The sequence below is a fragment of the Penicillium psychrofluorescens genome (genome assembly GCF_964197705.1).
Source record: "Penicillium psychrofluorescens genome assembly, chromosome: 4".
Classification (NCBI taxonomy): domain Eukaryota; kingdom Fungi; phylum Ascomycota; class Eurotiomycetes; order Eurotiales; family Aspergillaceae; genus Penicillium; species Penicillium psychrofluorescens.
Window position 1 is genome coordinate 2,312,586 of NC_133442.1, and position 18,403 is coordinate 2,330,988.

The 18,403-nt window shown below is 55.8% G+C and overlaps 10 protein-coding genes across 10 annotated transcripts; 4 read left to right on the top strand and 6 right to left on the bottom strand.

Moving 5' to 3' along the window:
* Positions 1 to 2: 2 nt before the first annotated feature.
* PFLUO_LOCUS6511 (uncharacterized protein) lies at positions 3 to 1,663 on the bottom strand (the record flags this gene model as incomplete). Its single annotated transcript, XM_073784061.1, has 3 exons — positions 3 to 296; positions 348 to 1,280; positions 1,340 to 1,663. 3 exons carry the CDS (start codon positions 1,661 to 1,663, stop codon positions 3 to 5), a joined length of 1,551 nt encoding a protein of 516 aa, XP_073640554.1.
* Positions 1,664 to 2,599: 936 nt separating this feature from the next.
* PFLUO_LOCUS6512 (uncharacterized protein) lies at positions 2,600 to 3,000 on the bottom strand (the record flags this gene model as incomplete). The annotated part of the gene is made up of 2 exons (XM_073784062.1): positions 2,600 to 2,917; positions 2,989 to 3,000. 2 exons carry the CDS (start codon positions 2,998 to 3,000, stop codon positions 2,600 to 2,602), a joined length of 330 nt encoding a protein of 109 aa, XP_073640555.1.
* A 914-nt stretch (positions 3,001 to 3,914) lies between these two features.
* On the top strand, positions 3,915 to 5,576 carry PFLUO_LOCUS6513 (uncharacterized protein; the record flags this gene model as incomplete). Its single annotated transcript, XM_073784063.1, has 3 exons — positions 3,915 to 4,035; positions 4,120 to 4,261; positions 4,316 to 5,576. The coding sequence occupies 3 exons, from the start codon at positions 3,915 to 3,917 to the stop codon at positions 5,574 to 5,576; spliced, it is 1,524 nt and encodes a 507-aa protein (XP_073640556.1).
* A 15-nt stretch (positions 5,577 to 5,591) lies between these two features.
* PFLUO_LOCUS6514 (uncharacterized protein) lies at positions 5,592 to 6,349 on the bottom strand (the record flags this gene model as incomplete). Its single annotated transcript, XM_073784064.1, has 2 exons — positions 5,592 to 5,886; positions 5,970 to 6,349. The coding sequence occupies 2 exons, from the start codon at positions 6,347 to 6,349 to the stop codon at positions 5,592 to 5,594; spliced, it is 675 nt and encodes a 224-aa protein (XP_073640557.1).
* A 240-nt stretch (positions 6,350 to 6,589) lies between these two features.
* PFLUO_LOCUS6515 (Homocysteine/cysteine synthase) lies at positions 6,590 to 8,076 on the bottom strand (the record flags this gene model as incomplete). The annotated part of the gene is made up of 4 exons (XM_073784065.1): positions 6,590 to 6,791; positions 6,853 to 7,865; positions 7,923 to 7,977; positions 8,033 to 8,076. 4 exons carry the CDS (start codon positions 8,074 to 8,076, stop codon positions 6,590 to 6,592), a joined length of 1,314 nt encoding a protein of 437 aa, XP_073640558.1.
* A 774-nt stretch (positions 8,077 to 8,850) lies between these two features.
* Positions 8,851 to 9,428, top strand: PFLUO_LOCUS6516 (uncharacterized protein; the record flags this gene model as incomplete). The annotated part of the gene is made up of 3 exons (XM_073784067.1): positions 8,851 to 8,938; positions 8,987 to 9,272; positions 9,329 to 9,428. The coding sequence occupies 3 exons, from the start codon at positions 8,851 to 8,853 to the stop codon at positions 9,426 to 9,428; spliced, it is 474 nt and encodes a 157-aa protein (XP_073640559.1).
* A 792-nt stretch (positions 9,429 to 10,220) lies between these two features.
* Positions 10,221 to 11,976, top strand: PFLUO_LOCUS6517 (lysine permease; the record flags this gene model as incomplete). Its single annotated transcript, XM_073784068.1, has 2 exons — positions 10,221 to 10,413; positions 10,475 to 11,976. The coding sequence occupies 2 exons, from the start codon at positions 10,221 to 10,223 to the stop codon at positions 11,974 to 11,976; spliced, it is 1,695 nt and encodes a 564-aa protein (XP_073640560.1).
* A 591-nt stretch (positions 11,977 to 12,567) lies between these two features.
* On the top strand, positions 12,568 to 14,847 carry PFLUO_LOCUS6518 (medium-chain fatty acid-CoA ligase faa2; the record flags this gene model as incomplete). The annotated part of the gene is made up of 4 exons (XM_073784069.1): positions 12,568 to 12,738; positions 12,787 to 13,042; positions 13,096 to 14,686; positions 14,742 to 14,847. The coding sequence occupies 4 exons, from the start codon at positions 12,568 to 12,570 to the stop codon at positions 14,845 to 14,847; spliced, it is 2,124 nt and encodes a 707-aa protein (XP_073640561.1).
* A 501-nt stretch (positions 14,848 to 15,348) lies between these two features.
* On the bottom strand, positions 15,349 to 16,433 carry PFLUO_LOCUS6519 (uncharacterized protein; the record flags this gene model as incomplete). The annotated part of the gene is made up of 3 exons (XM_073784070.1): positions 15,349 to 15,464; positions 15,523 to 16,253; positions 16,315 to 16,433. The coding sequence occupies 3 exons, from the start codon at positions 16,431 to 16,433 to the stop codon at positions 15,349 to 15,351; spliced, it is 966 nt and encodes a 321-aa protein (XP_073640562.1).
* Positions 16,434 to 17,188: 755 nt separating this feature from the next.
* Positions 17,189 to 18,147, bottom strand: PFLUO_LOCUS6520 (GTP-binding protein of the rab; the record flags this gene model as incomplete). Its single annotated transcript, XM_073784071.1, has 5 exons — positions 17,189 to 17,383; positions 17,437 to 17,664; positions 17,726 to 17,773; positions 17,845 to 17,968; positions 18,098 to 18,147. The coding sequence occupies 5 exons, from the start codon at positions 18,145 to 18,147 to the stop codon at positions 17,189 to 17,191; spliced, it is 645 nt and encodes a 214-aa protein (XP_073640563.1).
* Between the last annotated feature and the right edge of the window lie 256 nt (positions 18,148 to 18,403).

The following is an 18,403-nucleotide window of genomic DNA, read 5'->3' on the forward strand; positions in this document are numbered from 1 at the left end:
ATTTAGGCGGCTTGGGCTTGGCTACGGCCCTTGGAGGCCACATTACCGCCACGACCACGGGGAGCAAACCCTCCACGGCCATCGCGCTGGAAACCACCACGGCCCTGGCTACCCGCACGATCACCACGGCCACGGCCAGCACCACCGCGACCAGCACTGTAACCGTTGCTACCGTAGGCATTACCACGAGGGCGGCGCTCCTCAACGAGAACCTGCTCGCTGCCGATCTGGTGCGGGTTGTTCGCGACGGCGGCAGTGTAGGCCGAGGGATCGGCGAATTCAACAAAGGCACAGTTCTAGAAGGACATGAGTATTGTTGGCAGGGTGGAGGGGAGGAGAAAACTGACCTTAGGACGGCTGACATCAAAATACCTCAGCTTGCCGAAACGGGACAGGGTCTGTTTGAGCAGACTGGCATCCACCTTATCAGTGACGTTCTTAACGTAGGCCAGGACCGTCTGCTCTTCACCCGCACGAGACTGGGTCTTCTTGTGGTCAGAACCGGCAGTCTGCCAGCCCGCACCGTCGTTCGAGGCAGTGTCCTGGGAAGCAGCAGGCTCAGCGGCCGGGGTAGCGACAGGGGCAGCAGGCTGGGAAGCCGCGGCAGCTGGAGCAGCAGCTGGCGCAGCCTTGGGCGCAGCGGCGGGAATGGCGGGGATCACTGGAGGCTGCGCACCCGGCTTGGAGGCAATGGTGGCCCAGCTCTTGGGGGCAAAGCTGGAGGGAGCCTCGGGCTCCTTCTCAGCCTCCTGCTGCTCCGGGGCAGGCGAGGGCTCGGGGGTCTGAGGCTTCTCGTTCTCAACGAGTTCAGCTTCGACAGCGGGGAGGGGAGCCTGGGTCTCCTCCTCGGCGGGAGTGCCGTTGGTCTGCGGGGGCACTTCCTTTGGCTGCGCGATATCGCCGTTGGTCTTGGCCTCCTCTAGCTTTTCATCGACCTTGTTGACAGCCGCCAGTTCAGTCACCTGGTCATCCACAGCAGGAGCCGCGGGAGCTGCGGGAGCGGCTGTAGGGGCTTCCACAACAGGCTGGGGAGCAGCCTCTTCCTGCGCAAGCTCCTCATCCTCGACCAGATATCGGAAGATATCGTTCAGCACGTAGTAGCCGTTGGGCTGCTCGGCCAAAACAAAGGTCTGGGCGAACTTGCGTGAGGGCTCAGATTTGTTGGAGATCTCGCCGATGACGGAGACCAGGATGTTGTCGAAGGAGGCTTGAGAGTCGACATTAAGGACACGGACCTTGCAGTCCTGGAACTCCAGCTGCTTGATCTTCTCATTGATTTCCTAGCGGACAAAAGTGGTTAGAATATATGCAAGCGATGTTGTGTGCATGAGAAACTCACCTTGGTGCCGATAGCGACAGGCACCGACTCCGCCTCAGTACCAAAGACCAGCTGGGAGCGCCGAGAGTAGAACAGGTGCAGCTTGTCCGGGTTGCGGCTCATGGTGGTATAGAACTGCTCCACAAAGAACCAGCCAACCTCATCCTTGGAAATCTCGCTCTTCTGATGGTCGGTGGTGGGCGTGACAGTCGTCGGGGTAGAGGACTGGGCCGGCTGGAAGCTGGCCGCAGTGTTCATGGCCACATGGGCATGATTGAACGAGTCCGGGTAGCCGTGCTGGCCAGGGAAGTTGCCATTCATCGGAGGCTGGGTCATGTCGGCCATCATGAGGAATTGAGGGGTCTGATGTATGTATGTGTGTGATGGTTCGAGACGGGTGCAAGACGGAATCAAAAAAAAATCACCGAGGGCTAATAATCGATGGCACACAAGCAGAGCTGGATGGATCTCTACCAAGTGCAGAGAGATGGATGATCTAAAAGAAGTAGTTTTCCTCGCTTCACTAAGTCCAGGTCAGTTTGGCCATGCTCTCCATACTATTACCAATCTGCACTCACAATGCCAAATGGACCAAACACCAATGCAAGGGATTGAATGTAGCAGAATGAGAGGAAGAAAAGAAAAAAAAGGTGAAAGAGGATTTAAAGACTCTTCTGCAGCTGGCGAAGAGTATGAGGGACGTAGCTGAGGTGAGAGGTGACGGGCACAGGTCCTCTGTGCGGTTCGGATCACAACGGGGTGGAATGGAAGAGGTGAGGAGATGAAATGAGATGAGATCGGGTGAATTGATAACAGAGAAGAGATGTGCCTAAACCAAGACAAGGAGAGAAGATGAGGTGTAGGTAGGTAGGTGGGTAGGTCGGTCCAGTGGTGGTGGTGAGCTGGAGCAAGACGGGCTGGAGGCGCAAATTGAAAAAGCGACGCTTGCTTTCCTCCGTGCGGGTGGGTGGCTCACCGCCCGGCAGAACCCGGACCGAGTATCGACACGCCATTCTGATGGATTTCTACGATGGGCGGAGCAGGATAGGGTGATGATTCAGAGATATGTATAGAACGAGACAGGCACATACAGGAGATGAACAGGACCACACAGGCCAACCAGAAACCAGACAAAATCAGACAAGAGACACAAATACCAAAATCTCATCCGAGGGCCAAATAACAACGCCGCTGATCCGACAGGAAGAAAGTAAATGGGGTATGAAAAAAATGAGACGTGAAGGGGGAGTAGATCCGGTCATGATGATAGACAGAGAGAGATTACGACGCCGCAGCGGTCTTCTCGCTCAGGACCGTCTTGGGCTGGCGCATGACGGCATCCTGGCTCGACATCCTCCGCCCGAGCGCGCGCTCGACCTTGGCTCCCAGGGCCAGTTTGTTCAGGTTGTCCGACTTCTCATCTGTGGGCACAAAGCGCTGCATCGCCAGGGGCTTGTTCTCCAGGCGATTCAGGCCATCCGAGAAGGAGCGAATATCGGCCAGTCGGGGGTCGCCGCTGGGCAGGCTGGCGTTGGTACGTTCGGAGGCAGCGAGCGAGGGGCTACCGCTGATGGTGGAAAAGCGCTTGGAGTTGCGGTTCTGGGGGAGGCCAACGGGGTCAGTGATTCGTGGATTGAAAAAGGGGGACCGGGTTACACAGGAATCCTTACCGAGTGGGCCATGATCGGTCGCTCTGAGTCCAGGGAGGGCTGACGAGTCATCGCTTTTTTGGGTTGGGGGGGTGAAGGGATGGGATCGAGAGGTAGAAAGGGATGGGGAGGGAGAGAGCGGTAGTAGTAAGGCGAAGAGGCTGACGGACCGCTTGCTGGGTTGGGGAGCGGGAGTCTAGGAGAGAATGGATCAGCGGGTTGAGCCGGGCGGAAGGAAAAGAAAGACGTGGGCCACCTCGGCCGGTTGGAGCAAACCTACCTCCAGAAGAATCAATAATCGGGGGATGGAAAGTGTGCTACTCGTCCAGCAGGGAAAGATGAAGAGCAGCAGAGGAGTTCGGTGCAGGAGGGAAGGTTCAGCATAAGCAGCGAAGGCGGGCGGGACCACCACAACAATCCGAGGAATGTATGTTCAGGAGCAACGGGCGATTGGGGGAGAAAAGAAAAAGAAAGAACAAGATGATGGTTATTAGTATCATTGTCGCTGTTATTACCATTTATTACAATTTATTACATCTTCTTCTTATATATTATTCGGGACTCCGTGACTGCGCGACGGATATGAAGTTACATACTGACCGGTTTCAACAAAGAGGGGGTTCCTCCACTAGGTTTGCCACCACGCGTCTGATTTGCAGAAGACCCGGTTGCCACGTGCTGGGCCACGCTTAATGTACTACTTCCCCCGTACTAGTCGGTCGTTAGTTCACGAGGGACGAGCTGCGAGGGTTATTACTATTTGACGGTACCGGTGGTGGTGCCGAATGTTATTTCTACTGTTGTTGTGGTGTCTCGGGCAGGACCACACGAACCCGGCTGACTACTCACCGCCATCTTGAGCCACTTCTGTGATTCTGGATCATCACATCACACCTGAGACCTGGCGGATCGGCGGCGATCGGGAAGGATCGAACCTAACAATCACCATGCCGAAACCCAAATCCTTTCTGAAGGAAGCCAAGGGCAAGAAGAAGGCGGCCAAGCAGGTACGGGAACTAACACCACGCTTTACAATCAAGTGGCTGATCATTTGGATCACAGACACCCGTCACGGCAGATGAATTTTTAGCAGGCACGTCCCCAATGGAACAACCAGCGACATCATCAACCAACGACTAACCAATGCCACAGCCGGCGTCGAGCTCGAAGAGGCCGGCGAGAAATGGCGGGCGGGCGATGCCGCCAAGTCGATGCGCTTCTTCATGCGAGCCATCGCTACCTACGACGACGGCCTCCAGCGACACCCGGGAGCCTTTGATCTAGCCTACAATAAGTATGTCGGAGAAGGTTTCACATTTTGAAGACACGGCTAACCCGATTGGTCCAGGGCAAGAGTTCAATATGAAATCACCCAGCACCCCAAGCTGGCCGCCCAGCTACCCGCGCCACAGGGCGAGCTCCTGCAGATCGCGCTGGAGTCGCATCGCACAGCCCTGAAACTGGATCAGGACAACGCCGATGTCTTGTTCAACACGGCGCAGGTACTCACCAGTCTAGCCGAGACCATGTCTGACTCCAAGCACCCGGGCGACGAGGCACTCACGCAGGCGGTTTCCTCACTGCAAGAGGCCATCGAGCTCTTCCAGCGGTGCTTGATGCTGCAGGAGATGAAGTTCTCTGAGATGGAGGAGCAGATTCAAGCTATGGAACCCATGGGGAACCAGCCGGAAGAGTCAACGCCATTGGCGGAGCCGGCCGAGGCAGCTGAAGCAGAGTCCAACGATGAGTCGCAAGAGCAATGGGCCGCGATCGTCGAACCCGTCACAAAGAACACGCTTGCGGACACGGCTGTGGCACAGCTCGACACATTGACCGCCCTGTGCAATCTGTTGACTTTTAATCCGGGGGAGGGAGGCATTGGTTGGGTGGAGGAGTATTCGTCGGGGCTCGTGCAGACCCGACTCCCCATGTATGTTGATGGATCGGACCGCCAGTATGAGGCTGCCTTGGCTCGGACCAAACTCATATGCGCCATGAACGAGGTTCTATACCGGGGCGGACACAGCAATGTCGACACCTATCAGCAAGAGGTCGGGAAGGCCTTTGGGCCCGATCTCGATCTGTCGGCCGATCCAGAAGGATTGTGCGCCAAGGCAGATGCACTTATATCTTTCAATAGCGCGCTGGGCGATGTCCCTCCATCGGACCTCGAGTCATCCAACACGGCTCTGTCGGCCCGCTGGCAATCACTGTCGGTCGCGCTGGACGCGTTGACGGCCGCCTCCAAGATTCCAGACGCGGATAATCTGCCCAAGATCCATCTCGCGCGGGGAGATGTCGAGATGCACCGCTGGCAACTGGGGATATCACCCTGGAACTATGAAATGGCGCAGCAGAATGGCGCCACCCTCTTGCGCAACGCTCAAACATACTACCGAGGAGCGGCAGCTCTGGCTCGACGAGACAGGGCCAGCGAAGAAGAGCGTGATGGGTCATGCAAGGAGGCAATTGCTGCAGCAGTGGGGGGGGAAACGGCCAAGCTGGACCAGCTCAGGACGACCAGACTCAACGAGGTGGTGGCAGTAGCCCAGGACATGGTGGAGGACGGAATGGTAAACGGCACAGACATGGCATCCTTGATCTCATGATTGATCAGACGGTCGTTAAAGGCCTACCCGAGCGTTGACCTCTTCATCCATCTGGACGGCGTCCTGCCGAAGGTGATGCTCCTTGCTGAACTGCGTGGCTGCAGTTGCTGCGCCCTCCAAATCGCCTATCACTGATTCAAGCTGGGACAACAGCTGCTCGATTTCTATACGCTGGGTCTGCACCGTCTGCGCCAGCTCGGCGTTCTGCGTGTGGGTCGCCTCGAGCTTGTCGTTGAGCGTGGCCTGCGCTTCCTGGAGATACGGCATTAGGTGCGCCTTGTACAGATCTTCTGCACCGAGAGTGTGCGGACTGTAGTCGTCGGCAGATATGTCAGATATGAACCCAAAAAAGAAAAGAAGAAATAGGCACGGAGTAAAAGCAAAGCAACGTACGCAGCTCGGGTCGCATGTCCCTCCCCATTCTCTCCCTCGCTCTCCTTTCTCGCCCTGGCCTCCCCGACCAACCGATCTAGCTCGTTCAGATGTTGAACCGCCTCCCGTTCCGTCAGGATCTCGGTAAATTCTGCCTTGGCGCTCTCCTCTAGCTTCGCGTTCAGTTGGCGCCATACACTCTCCAGGCTGGCAGGGACATGTCGTGCGGGTGTGGGGAAACAGCTGGCAAAATTCTGGTACGAGTTTGCTCGCAGTGTGCGCGCCAATGCTTGGTCGAAGACCTGGTGGAGGCGCGATGCGCGCGGGCCGGGGGTCTGGGAGATGGGCGCAGGCGGGGGAGGGGAAGGCGATGGTTGGCGCGTGTTGGATGATTCTGCCATAGTGGATAGATGGCTGGGTGTGGACGTGGTTGACTGTGTTGGGGGAGGGAGGGTGTGTTGTCAGTTCCTTCCCATCGTCCATTCCGGTCTTTCGCCGACACCGCGCGTCGCGATAGGCACGTGACGGGTTCTATACTTGGGAGTTGACACTCATTATTGTTCGCTGCAAACTACAACTTCATTCCTTGGTGCTAAAATAAACCATTCTCATCCAAGATCTCCATCCCATTCATTCGGCTCTTATGTAGTGCGGTCCGGCACCGTAGCCTGCGATGCCTTAAACGACTGCTCAAAATCGGCAATGATGTCGTCGATGTGCTCCGTGCCTACAGAAATGCGGATCGCATCGTCCGTCACGCCCGAGTCGGCGCGCTCCTGCTCACTGAGCTGCTCGTGGGTGGTGGACCACGGGTGGATGGCGAGGGTCTTGGAGTCGCCAACACTAAAAGGGGAGGAATCAGTCAGTACGTGGAATCAATCAAACCGCACCCACAACTACATACTTGGCAAGGTTGGAGATCAGCTTGAAGCCATCAACCACCTGGCTGCCGGCCGCAGCGCCGCCCTTGATACCCACGGACAGCACACCACCGAAGCCACGCTTCAGGTACTTCTTCGCCGTCTCGTGCGACGGGTGGTCTTCCAGACCGGGGTACGAGACCCAGTTCACATACTCGCTCTTCTGCAGCCACTTCGCCAATGCGATGGCGTTGCTCGCGTGGCGCTCGGCACGCAGACTCAGCGTCTCCATGCCCAGAATCAGCTGCTGGGCCGCGAACGGGTTCAGAGCCGAGCCCAAATCACGCAGGATCTCCACGCGCACGCGGATGGCAAACGCAATTGCGCCGAAGGTCTCCCAGAACTTCAGGCCGTGATAGCCCTCGGACGGCTCCACGAACTGCGGGAACCGAGCAGCGTTCTTGCCCCAGTCAAATTTGCCGCTGTCGATCACCACGCCACCGATCGTGGTGCCGTGGCCGCCAATCCACTTGGTTGCACTGTGGACCACGATGTCGGCGCCGTGCTCGATGGGGCGGCAGAAGTAACCTCCAGCGCCGAAGGTGTTGTCCACCACCAAAGGGACCCCCTTCTCGTGGGCCACCTTGGCAATGGCCTCGAGGTCCGGCACGTTGTACCGGGGGTTGCCAATGGTCTCGACATAGACGGCCTTGGTGCGGTCGTCAATGGCCGTGGCAATGTCAGCGGGATTTTCTCCATGGAAGAACTTGGTCGTGATGCCCAGTCGGGGGAGCATGACCTTGAACTGGTTGTAAGTGCCACCGTACAGGTTGGTGGTGGACACAATGTTGTCCCCGGCGTGAGCCAGAGCCGCGATGGCCATGAACTGGGCCGCCTGGCCGGACGAGGCGGCGACGGCGGCAACACCCCCCTCGAGCGCGGCAATGCGCTTCTCGAAGACGTCGACGGTGGGGTTCATGATCCGGCTGTAGATGTTGCCGAACTCCTTGAGGCCAAAGAGCCTCGCACCGTGGGCGGAGTCATTGAAAGTGTAGGACTAGATACACCACCACTATCAGTCATTTGCTCTAATCAGGCACGGGGAGGGACGAACGGTGGTGGCGTAGATGGGCACCGCGCGTGAGTTGGTGGTCGGGTCCGGCTCCTGGCTGGAGAATTGTTCAACACGCTTTCAAAAAACAACCCACAGAGCCGACGACTTACCCGGCGTGCAGCTGGAGAGTCTCAAAGTGGGTGTGGTCGGCCATGACGTTTGCCTAATCCGGAAAATGCGGGGAGCCGATGTCGGGGGTCTGTCAGACGAATCTGGGGAACACGAGCAGCGTGAGGAATCAAGGGTAGAGACAACTACTAGGAAGGATTGGGATCGATGTATGATGATGGTTCTATCATTCTACAGATAACCAAGAAAAAGGAGGGGCCCGACAAAGAACGGCGGGGAACAGAACGATGGCGTGATCGAAGGCTAAGAGACGATGGGTTGTTGATTCTCGTATCGGCCGACTCTGCCGACTACCATGTTCTGTGAGGAACAGGCCCATGGCGAGCATGATAGTCTTCTGGCGTACATCTTCATAGTCCCCCTTTTTGGGTGGCGGAGGGTAATATATATTCTGCCCGTCTCCTTTAGAATGATCACCATTCCTGCTTCGCAGGTACTTTGGGTTCTTCTTGGCTTTGGCGCATTCTACCCAGCCAGACACATCGAGTCCGTGTCCGGAGTGATGAATATTTCCCTGGTATTCCTGGACTCGTACCCCGTACATCCATCATCGATGTCATCGCAATAAACAATAATAGATTGGCTTCGTCATCATAGTGCAGCGGCAATCCGGGTTTAGCGAGCAGTCAAAGCTCAGCCACCTGCATCGCTCACTCGCCCAGGGGACTCGGATGACGCCGGTGCGACAGAAGTGGCTGTTGCCTGTTTCTTTGGATGATATTAGTGCGTGGTGGTCTATATAACCTCAACCTCAACTCCCCAGTGTCGTCAACACCGACCGACTCCCACCACCCTCAGCATGGCACACTCCGATATCCACTGGGTCTACCCAGTGCGCCTCGTACAGGCCCTGTTCGCTCTGATCGAGATCGGCTTGACTGGATATGGTCTGTACTACCGTCCCAGATCTCGATGGACATACTAACACGCCCCAGTGGTCGGCTCGCTGCAGGACTCGTGGACCTACTCCGGTGCGGTGGATTTTATGCTCTTCCTCGGCTGTTGGACGGCGTTTCTGGCCGTACCCTACCTGGCCTGCGCGCCGCTGTGGTTCCCGCGCCTCGCCCATCGATTCGTCATCCCCGCGGTCGAGGTGGTCACCATGATCTTCTGGTTTGCGGCGTTTATTGCCATCGGTGCGCTGCTCCCACCGGCACCAGGGTGCTACTGGAGTGCCTGCCACGCTCTTCAGGCGGCTACTGTGTTTGGGGCTTTTGAGTGGTACGAATTCATTATTTTGTGGAGTGGACGTTGTCGCTGACAGTCATGAAAAACAGGGCGCTGTTTGTCGCGACCACCGTATTCGCGATCCGGGAGCTCATGCAGTCCCGGAGTGGGAACAGCGTGAAGCCGGCCAACCCCCATGCCGGGGTTTAAGGCGTGGTGGTTATTGAGGGCAGAGAGGCAGGACGGAGGAATCGTTCATAATAATGTTTAGTCCAGATTGGTTGAGCCAGATACATACCCCTTGGTTACCTAAGTTAATAGTTGATGTATTATTATTGTTATCACCGATCTCTTATCGATCATTCCATGAAACGGTGTGCCGCATTCGGTCAACCCTGACTATTCCGGCTGTGACAGCCCAGTGGCGGTGATTGACTCGCCCCGGCCGATTGACCGCGCCGAGTCTGATGTAACCGACGGCAGGATTGAGCGGGGATCATACCGGGAGATGCTGGCACGATGAACAGGAGGATCGGGTCACATCGTGCAAGGTATTCGTATGAGAAGTTATCTATCATTGTCATTATCATTATTATTATTATTAACATTTATTATTTCAGTATCTCGTCGGAACCAGACCCAAATTATCGGTCGCCACCGACAAGGGAAAAACTTTGCGTCTTGTCGGCCCACACCCGGGCCGGGCGAGATGGCACAGTGACCAAATGTAGATGATAATGGCTATACCCCGGAGCAGGAATTGGATTTTCATCTTATTCTCCTCAATTGCACCCCCTCCCCTCATCCCCAGGGATTTTTTTTACCTAAGACTTTCGCTCCACCGGGCCGGGGCAATCGGCAAGTAGGGCTTGACGGTCCTGTTCGCGTCTCCACAATCAACGACGAAGCCTTCGGAGCCTGGCGAAAAGGTGGAGAAGGCCACCGGCGAACTTTCGCTCCTTTTTTGACTCAACTTCTCCTCCTTCACCTCCCTCAGAAGGCATGGACGACGTGAGCAGCGCGCCCAAGGTCGAGAAGGCCAAGATGGAGGAGCCCGACATGCCCATGCAGGCGCACACTCCTGTCAATGACTATGAGGTCGACTACGAGAAGCATGGCGCGGATCGTGACTCGAATCCCTACCCGGACCTGAAGAGGAAGCTGAAGAGCAGGCATCTGCAGATGATTGCTATCGGTGAGTGGTGTCTTTCTAGGACCGGAAAAGATTTTTCCATACTGATAGAATTTTTGCGCAGGCGGCACCATCGGAACGGGTCTGTTCATCGGGAGCGGCACAGCCGTTGCCTACGGAGGGCCGATTGGAGCCCTCATCGCCTATATCTTTGTTGGGACCATCGTGTTCTCGGTCATGACGGCGCTGGGTGAGATTGCGACTTACATCCCAATCCCCGGCGGGTTCACCGCGTACGCCACTCGCTTGATCGATCCTAGCCTGGGGTTCTCCATGGGTTGGATCTATTGGTTCTCGTGGGCATCGACATTTGCGCTGGAGTTGACGGCCACCGGTCTGATCATTCAGTACTGGGACGAGACAATCAATATTGCCATCTTCATTGCCGTCTTCTGGGTCATGATCATCATCTTCAACCTGATGCCTGTCGGCTTCTATGGTGAAATGGAGTTTTGGTTTTCGAGCATCAAGGTCTTGACGGTGGTCGGCTTCATGATTTTTGCCATCTGTATGAACGCCGGTGTTGGCCAGGAGGGTTATCTTGGCTTCCGATACTGGGTGCATCCAGGCCCATTCGCGGCCCCCAAAAACTATTTGATCTCTGGGGATGTCCCGCTGGCCAAGTTTGTTGGATTCTGGAATGTCCTGATTCAAGCCGGCTTCTCCTACCAGGGTACTGAGTTGGTTGGTATTGCCGCCGGTGAGACGGAGAACCCCCGGAAGACAGTGCCGTCGGCCATCCGCAAGACTTTCTTCCGGATCGTCTTCTTCTTCATCCTGACCATTTTCTTCATTGGCATCCTGGTGCCTTCCACAGACAAGGGCCTCGTGGCTAGTGAAGGCAGCGGTGCCAGCGCCAGCAACGCCAAGGCCTCGCCTTTCGTCATTGCGGTTGAGCGTGCCGGCGTCCACGCCCTCCCGAGTATCATCAACGCGGTCCTGTTAACTGTGGTGCTCTCGGCAGCCAACTCGAATGTCTACAGCGGCAGTCGTATCCTAGTCGGCTTGGCCCAAGAGGGATTCGCCCCGCGCTGGTTCAAGAAGACAACCAAGGGCGGTGTGCCCTACTTCAGTGTGCTCTTCACGGCGCTCTTTGGCTTGCTTGGGTTCCTGAACGTGTCGAGCGAGGGTAGCACCGTGTTCACCTGGCTGATGCAGATCTCGGGCGTGGCCGGCTTCATCACCTGGTGTTCGCTGAATGCCTGCCACCTTGCCTTCCAGCGAGCCCTGAAGGCGCGCGACATCTCCCGCGATCTGCTGCCATACAAGGCCGTGGGCCAGCCGTACCTGTCGTGGTATGGGCTATTTTTCAATATCTTGATTATCATCACTCAAGGATTTACTGCGTTCCTCGGACACTTCCAGGTGAGGGAGTTCTTCATCAACTACCTCAGCCTGATCCTGTGGGTGGTGCTATACGTGGGCCACAAGGTGATCGTTCGGCCGGCGTTTGTCAAGCCTATTGAGGCCGACCTGGACACGGGCCGCACGGCATTTGAGAACGAGACGTGGGAGACGACCGAGTCGACGACGTGGAAGGGCAAGGTGTTGGCGTGGCTGAGCTAGGTTGAAGTTGGTTGTTTTGGCGTTGAAGGCGTGTATATATAAAGACCCATCTCTTTGCATCTCTATACATACCTGAGTAGTCTATTTATTGTTATTATTCTATACACTACAACATTATTATTATTATTATGATTATTATTGAAATGAATAACTAATTAACCCTCAGTCCCTCGTTAGTTACCAACACAGAACATGTGAATCATATGACCGCATGTGGCGCCGAGCCTGAGTATGTCATGTACCGGTACCTGTTCCACAATGAGCCACACTATGGTGGACCAGGTACAGTACCTAACCACCGGGGCCGAGGTTCTTTTACTTCAAGGCGCATTAACCCAACTCGTCCTGCTCTCCGGCCCTCCGTGTTGTTCGCTCGTCGGACCATTGTTTTCCTCTTCTTCTCCCCCTCCCCCCCCCATCACTGCCTTTTAGTCCTTGATCTTTCTGTTCTGTTCGGCCATAAGTTTGTTGGGAAGTCGTGCTCGACTTTTTTTATTAACTTTTTTTTTTTCGGCTTGTACTGAGTAAGTGTGAAATCTCCCGCGACACTGCTGCTCCCGTCTCTGACCATCATTCCTCTCCAGATAGACCATGTTCTTCTCGAAACCCCCTCACCTCGCCAAGGCGGAGGAGCTCAAGCAGGAGCCTCCTAAGGGCACTCCCTACTCCGTCGCCCTCCCCGGCTCCGAGAAGCCCGGCCGCAGCCGGGTATACCGGGCATGGAACTCGCAGAAGGAGCTGCTGCAGACCCTGGATCCCCAGGTATGCCACCTACGACGCGCGGCGCATGGATATCTCTGACAATGGCAGGTCTTGACCGCCCATGACATGTTCGAGTCGACTGCCAATCGCCAACCCAAGAACCACTGTCTGGGATGGCGCCCATTCAACCCGACCACCAAGACTTTCGACCAGTACCAGTGGATCAACTATGAGACTGTGCAGAAGCGCCGTGCCGCTTTTGGCGCGGGTCTAGTTGAGCTGCACCACAAGCACAACTGCCATCGCTCGGGCCAGTATGGCATTGGTCTCTGGTGCCAGAACCGCCCAGAGTGGCAGATCACCGGTGAGTTTGAGAAGAACCATCAAAACCAGTCGGAGGAGACTGATTCGATCTAGATCTGGCCTGCATGTCCCAGGGCCTCTATTCCGTCTCCATCTATGATGTCCTGGCCTCGGATGCCACGGAGTACATCATCAACCATGCGGAGCTGAAGTGTGTGGTCACCTCTTTGCCGCATATCCCGACGCTGCTCAAGCTCAAGCCTGCTCTGCCGAATCTCAAGATGATTGTCAGTCTGGACCCGCTGGATGGCGGCGAGCAAGACGGCCACTCGAAGCGCGCGCTGCTGGAGTCGATGGCGGCCGGCCAAGATCTGGTCATCTACTCCATGGACCAGGTGGAAGAGCTGGGCCTCGCGTCCAAGCGCGAGAGCAGCCCTCCGTCACCGTCGGATGTTGTCACCATCAACTACACTTCGGGCACAACGGGCCCCCCTAAGGGTGTGGTCTTGACGCACCGAAGTGCCGTGGCCGCCACATCTGCTGGCCTGATAACTGTTGGCCAGGCCCCCGGTGACACCGTGTGCTCGTACCTTCCGCTGGCCCACATCTACGCTCGTCTTGCTGAGCACTCGGCTTTCTGGGGCGGTGCACGCATCGGCTACTTTCATGGTAACATTGTGGAGCTGGTCGATGACCTGAAGCTCCTGAAGCCCACTGGGTTTATGTCCGTCCCGCGCCTCTATAGTCGCTTCGGCGCTGCTGTGCGTGCTGCAACGGTTGAGGCGCCAGGCTTCAAGGGTGCCCTGTCCCGGCACATCGTCGCGGCCAAGACTGCCAACCTGAAGAATCCTGATCCGTCCAAAGCCACCGTGCATCACGCCCTGTACGATCGTATCTGGGCCAAGAAGGTGGCCGCCGCACTTGGACTGGAACGCGCGAAATACATGGTGTCGGGCTCCGCGCCTCTGGACCCGACTCTGCACAATTTTCTGCGTGTGGCTACCGGTACCGATGTCCTCCAGGGCTACGGCCTGACCGAGACCTATGCCTGCAGCACGGCCCAGTCGAGCCGGGACCTGACGGCTGGCAACTGCGGCCGCATCGCTCCGTGCGTGGAGGCTTGTCTGGTGTCTCTGCCAGACATGGAGTACTACGTGGATGACAAGCCGCACCCACGCGGGGAGTTACTTCTGCGCGGCAACAGTTTGTTCCGGGAATACTTCAAGAACACGGAAGAGACATCCAAAGCGATGACCGAGGACGGCTGGTTCCGCACTGGCGATGTTTGCACCATTGACGAGATGGGCCGCTTCACCATCATTGACCGCCGCAAGAACGTGCTCAAGCTGGCTCAAGGCGAGTACATTTCTCCCGAGCGGCTGGAGGGCGTCATCCTCTCGGAGCTGGGTTATATCGCCCAAGCCTATGTGCATGGTGACAGTATGCAGACCTTCCTGGTCGGTGTTTTCGGTGTCCAGCCGGACATGTTTGCCCCGTTCGCCAGCAAGGTGCTGGGCCGCACCATCGCTGCCACCGACCTAGAAGCCATCAAGACGGCTCTGAATGATGATAGGATCAGGCGGGCTGTGCTACGCGATCTTGAAAGGGTCGCCAAGAAGCACAAGCTGGCTGGCTACGAGCGTGTCCGAAACTGTGCGATCAAGATGGAACCGTTTTCGGTTGAGAATAACCTGCTCACCCCGACGTAAGTCTTTGTATATTGCCCCTTCATGCATATTCATACTAACCAATGGTTTTAGTCTTAAGCTCAAGCGTCCTCCCACGGCCAAGGCATTCCGCCCGCTCCTGGACCAGCTCTATGCCCAGGCTTTGGAGGAGCAGTCAGCACCCAAGGCCAAGCTGTAGAGGCATTTTCTTTTTGTTTCTCACGTACACTTTTATGTCTTGTACCCTCGGTCATCTTGTCGCTCCACTCGCTCCAAGCACTGTACATAAGAATTCTGGGAGTGGACCATATGCCCATCCATTCACACACTGTAGTATATTCGGAGTCACATATTGTGTTTATCTCGGCCTCTTCCAGGTAATATCAACGCTATCATAGGAACCCGGGCAAGAGCAAAGGCCCGTGTAGTTTGTACGCGCTGCGATCGATGAGGTCGGAGTCACTGAAGTAAAAGAGATGAGGATGCTCTCAAGGCTGGAGAGTAAGAGATTATGATAATATAGGAAAATATATGGTTATGTACTGCCAGTCCTTATACACTGGACATCCCCTCCTAAAAGGACAATCCTGACCTTCCAAATAAAGAGATAAACGATCTTCTAAGATCAACTGCAGGCATTTCACTCAGACTTGCCTCAACAATTCCTCCGGGAGACTCGGCAAATACGTAGGTGCTGGCTTTAGTTGCGCATGCTGCGATTCTTGCGGGTCTTGACCATCATATCGTACAGGACATCCTTGAAAGCAAAGAGGAACGCAGCAGTGATAGCACTTTGAGTAACCTTGGGGCCAATGCCTGCAGAACAACCGTTAGTAAAAAGGAGCATGATCAATTAACCTGGCAATCAACTTACCCTTGTAGAGGCCAGTATATCCCTCTTCCCGGATAATCCGCTTCAGGCTTCCATTCAAGCTCTCCTTGGGGCCATCCTTGCTGGCCACATGCATTTGGCTCTTGATAGTAATGTAGGGGTAGGTAATGCTGGTAGCCAAGATCTTGCCCAGAGCACCCAGGTAGAACGCATCCTTGGGTGTCATCCGGCGGCGACGCTCTACAATATTCTTCAATTGTTCGAAGATGGTGTATTGCAGGATCGGGTTGATCACCAGGATCAGTGCCGGAAGCACACCGGCGAAGAGCGACTTGGGGCCCTCTTTCTGCAGCAGATCCATGAGGGTGCTGAAAGTGGAGGGGCTTGGCTTCTTGGGAGTACCGGGGAGGCCTTGCTCGTCCTCGGACTTGTTGCGGGCTGTCATGCGAGTGTTGATGACCCAGATCGGGTTGGTGATCAGCACCGTGGCACTGCCGGCGATTGCGCCCGCAATCATGGACTCGGAGGTTGACAGCTTCTTGGAAGCGCGTCCGGCCTTGATAGCAGCCTTCTCGAAGGTGGACCGGGTCCACTCATACCAGTAATAGTACACAAAGTTGGTCACACTGATTCCGAACAGCGCTGACTCCAGGCCAGCATAAAGGCCCGCGATTCCCTCCCGCTGAACGATGCGCCGCACGGCATCGAGGGTGGTTGAGTGCGCACGCTTGGACTCGACTTGGGCGCGGGTCGACAGGGTGATCAAGGGATATCTGCCGGAGGACTCTCAGTTAGCATTATGAGCAGACAAAGAAAGACTCCGGATGTGCACACGTCATGATCATGGACAGAATGCCACCACCCGCGCCGGCCAGCGCGTGGGCGATATTGTCGCTCTGCTGGACGGCGGTGGAAACCGCCGCCTTCTTCTGCTGCTCGGTGGATTGGGACATTGGGAGGCCGTGGGTGAGAAGGAGTGGCAAGTCAAGAGACACGAAAGACGGGAGAAAAAGAAAGAAAGAAAGAACCCCCAGGGGGAAAAGCGTGATGAATAAGAGGGCGAGAATGATTCGGCTTGGGGATTTACATGACGTTTTGCCGAACGCTGGGCCTCGGCAGAAAGAGGTAGAGGGAGGTATTGGTATTACCGAGCTGGCATTTTGAGCGTGGAGTACTGTATACTAGGTACATGCCGCTGCACACATCGCAGATTATTCTCTGCGGACCCAAGAGAGAGAGAGAGAACTAGTTATATTTCTAAATGTTCCGATCGCGGATAATCTCTACTAATCGTCTAGTTAAAAACCGTGAACATCCATCCTCGACTCCAGCATGGCATGTGACGATCTACCACTACCGTATCGGTATACTGCCTACACATGCTGGCAATCTTTGTTAAACCTCATCCATTCCGAGGAATCTCAAAACCTACAAGCAGAGGGAATGCGGCCAAGCATAAATAAGAAGGAGAAAGAGAGAAAAAAATAGGGCAGTAATCACATAGGAAGACAAAACGCAGAACGAGGTCAGAAAACGCAGGCCGTCTAAAGGAAGAAAGAAAAGGACCCCAACGGGCGCTCTCACGGCGGGCCATCATCCTCTTCCCGTCCCCCTCGGCTGAATCGAAGCCAACCGACGAGATCCTACGCCGCTCTCGAAACCCTCCATCAAGTGCGCCAAAATGAAAGCTCAGCTCCCATCGTCTCAATCAGCAGCAGCCGCTGGCCGAGCCGGACTGGACGCCCTGGCCCTGACCAACCTGCACAGTCGGCTTGTTGTTCACCGTGGCCGTGCCCATGCGCTCCTTGATCTGTCGTGCCATTGTCAAGAACGCCTGCTCCACGTTCGACGCATTCTTGGCAGATGTCTCCAGAAAGGGAATTCCAAGGCTGTCGGCGAATTCCTAGAAACCGATGAGCGACCACTTCCTGCGGCGAGGGAGACTGGGAGTGATACCTTGGCCACTGTGTATTCCACAACCTTCTTGTCCTCCATATCGCTCTTGTTGCCAACGAGGAGCTTGTTGACACCCTCCGTAGCGTAGCGGTCAATCTCCTGGAGCCACTGCTTGACATTGTTGAAAGAATCCATGTCGGTCACGTCGTACACCACGCAGATGCCGTGAGCGCCCCGGTAGTACGAGGATGTGATGGTCCGGAACCGTTCCTGACCAGCAGTGTCCCACTGTATGCGTTGTTAGCCTTGGTGGCCCCCATCCGGCGGAATACGAAGGGCCAAATCATACAATCTGAAGCTTCACCGTCTTGCCGTCAAGTTCGATGGTCCGGATTTTCTGCGTTGACGGGCACTGTCAGCCAAGCGATTCCGCAAAGAGCATGGCCGGCGGGGTTCTAAAACACATACGAAGTCCACACCGATGGTGGAAATATAGCTTTCGGTGTAGGTGTCATCGGCAAAACGCAGCAGCAGGCAAGACTTCCCGACACCGGAGTCACCGATGAGGAGAAGCTTGAACAGGTAGTCGTATCTATTGCGATGGTTAGATATTGCACACAGGCGGAGGGGCACGGTGCGGGCTCGAGGGGGCAGTTGAGGAAACTAGGCTGCGACACGGAGGTACTCTGGACAGTCGGAAATTGTCAGTCAAATGGATCACCGACAAGAGGAGGTCATATCGGAGGAGACGGGGCTGCTGAGGGAGAGCATGTCGTCGGGGCGAAAGGTCGTAGTGCTCAGGTGTGGGTGGAAGGCTTACCACTCGGGGTTCATGATGAAGCGAGGAAGAGTGCGACCGGTGGGAACAAGAAGACCGAGAGACAGGAAGAACAAACTGGCCCGGACGAAGGAGATCAAACAGGTGTAGTAGTGGTCTTGGGGCCTAGTCGATGATGATGATGAGGATGATGATGGAATGAATGAAGAGGGCCTGAAATGATATGATAGGAGGAGGTCGAGGACGCCA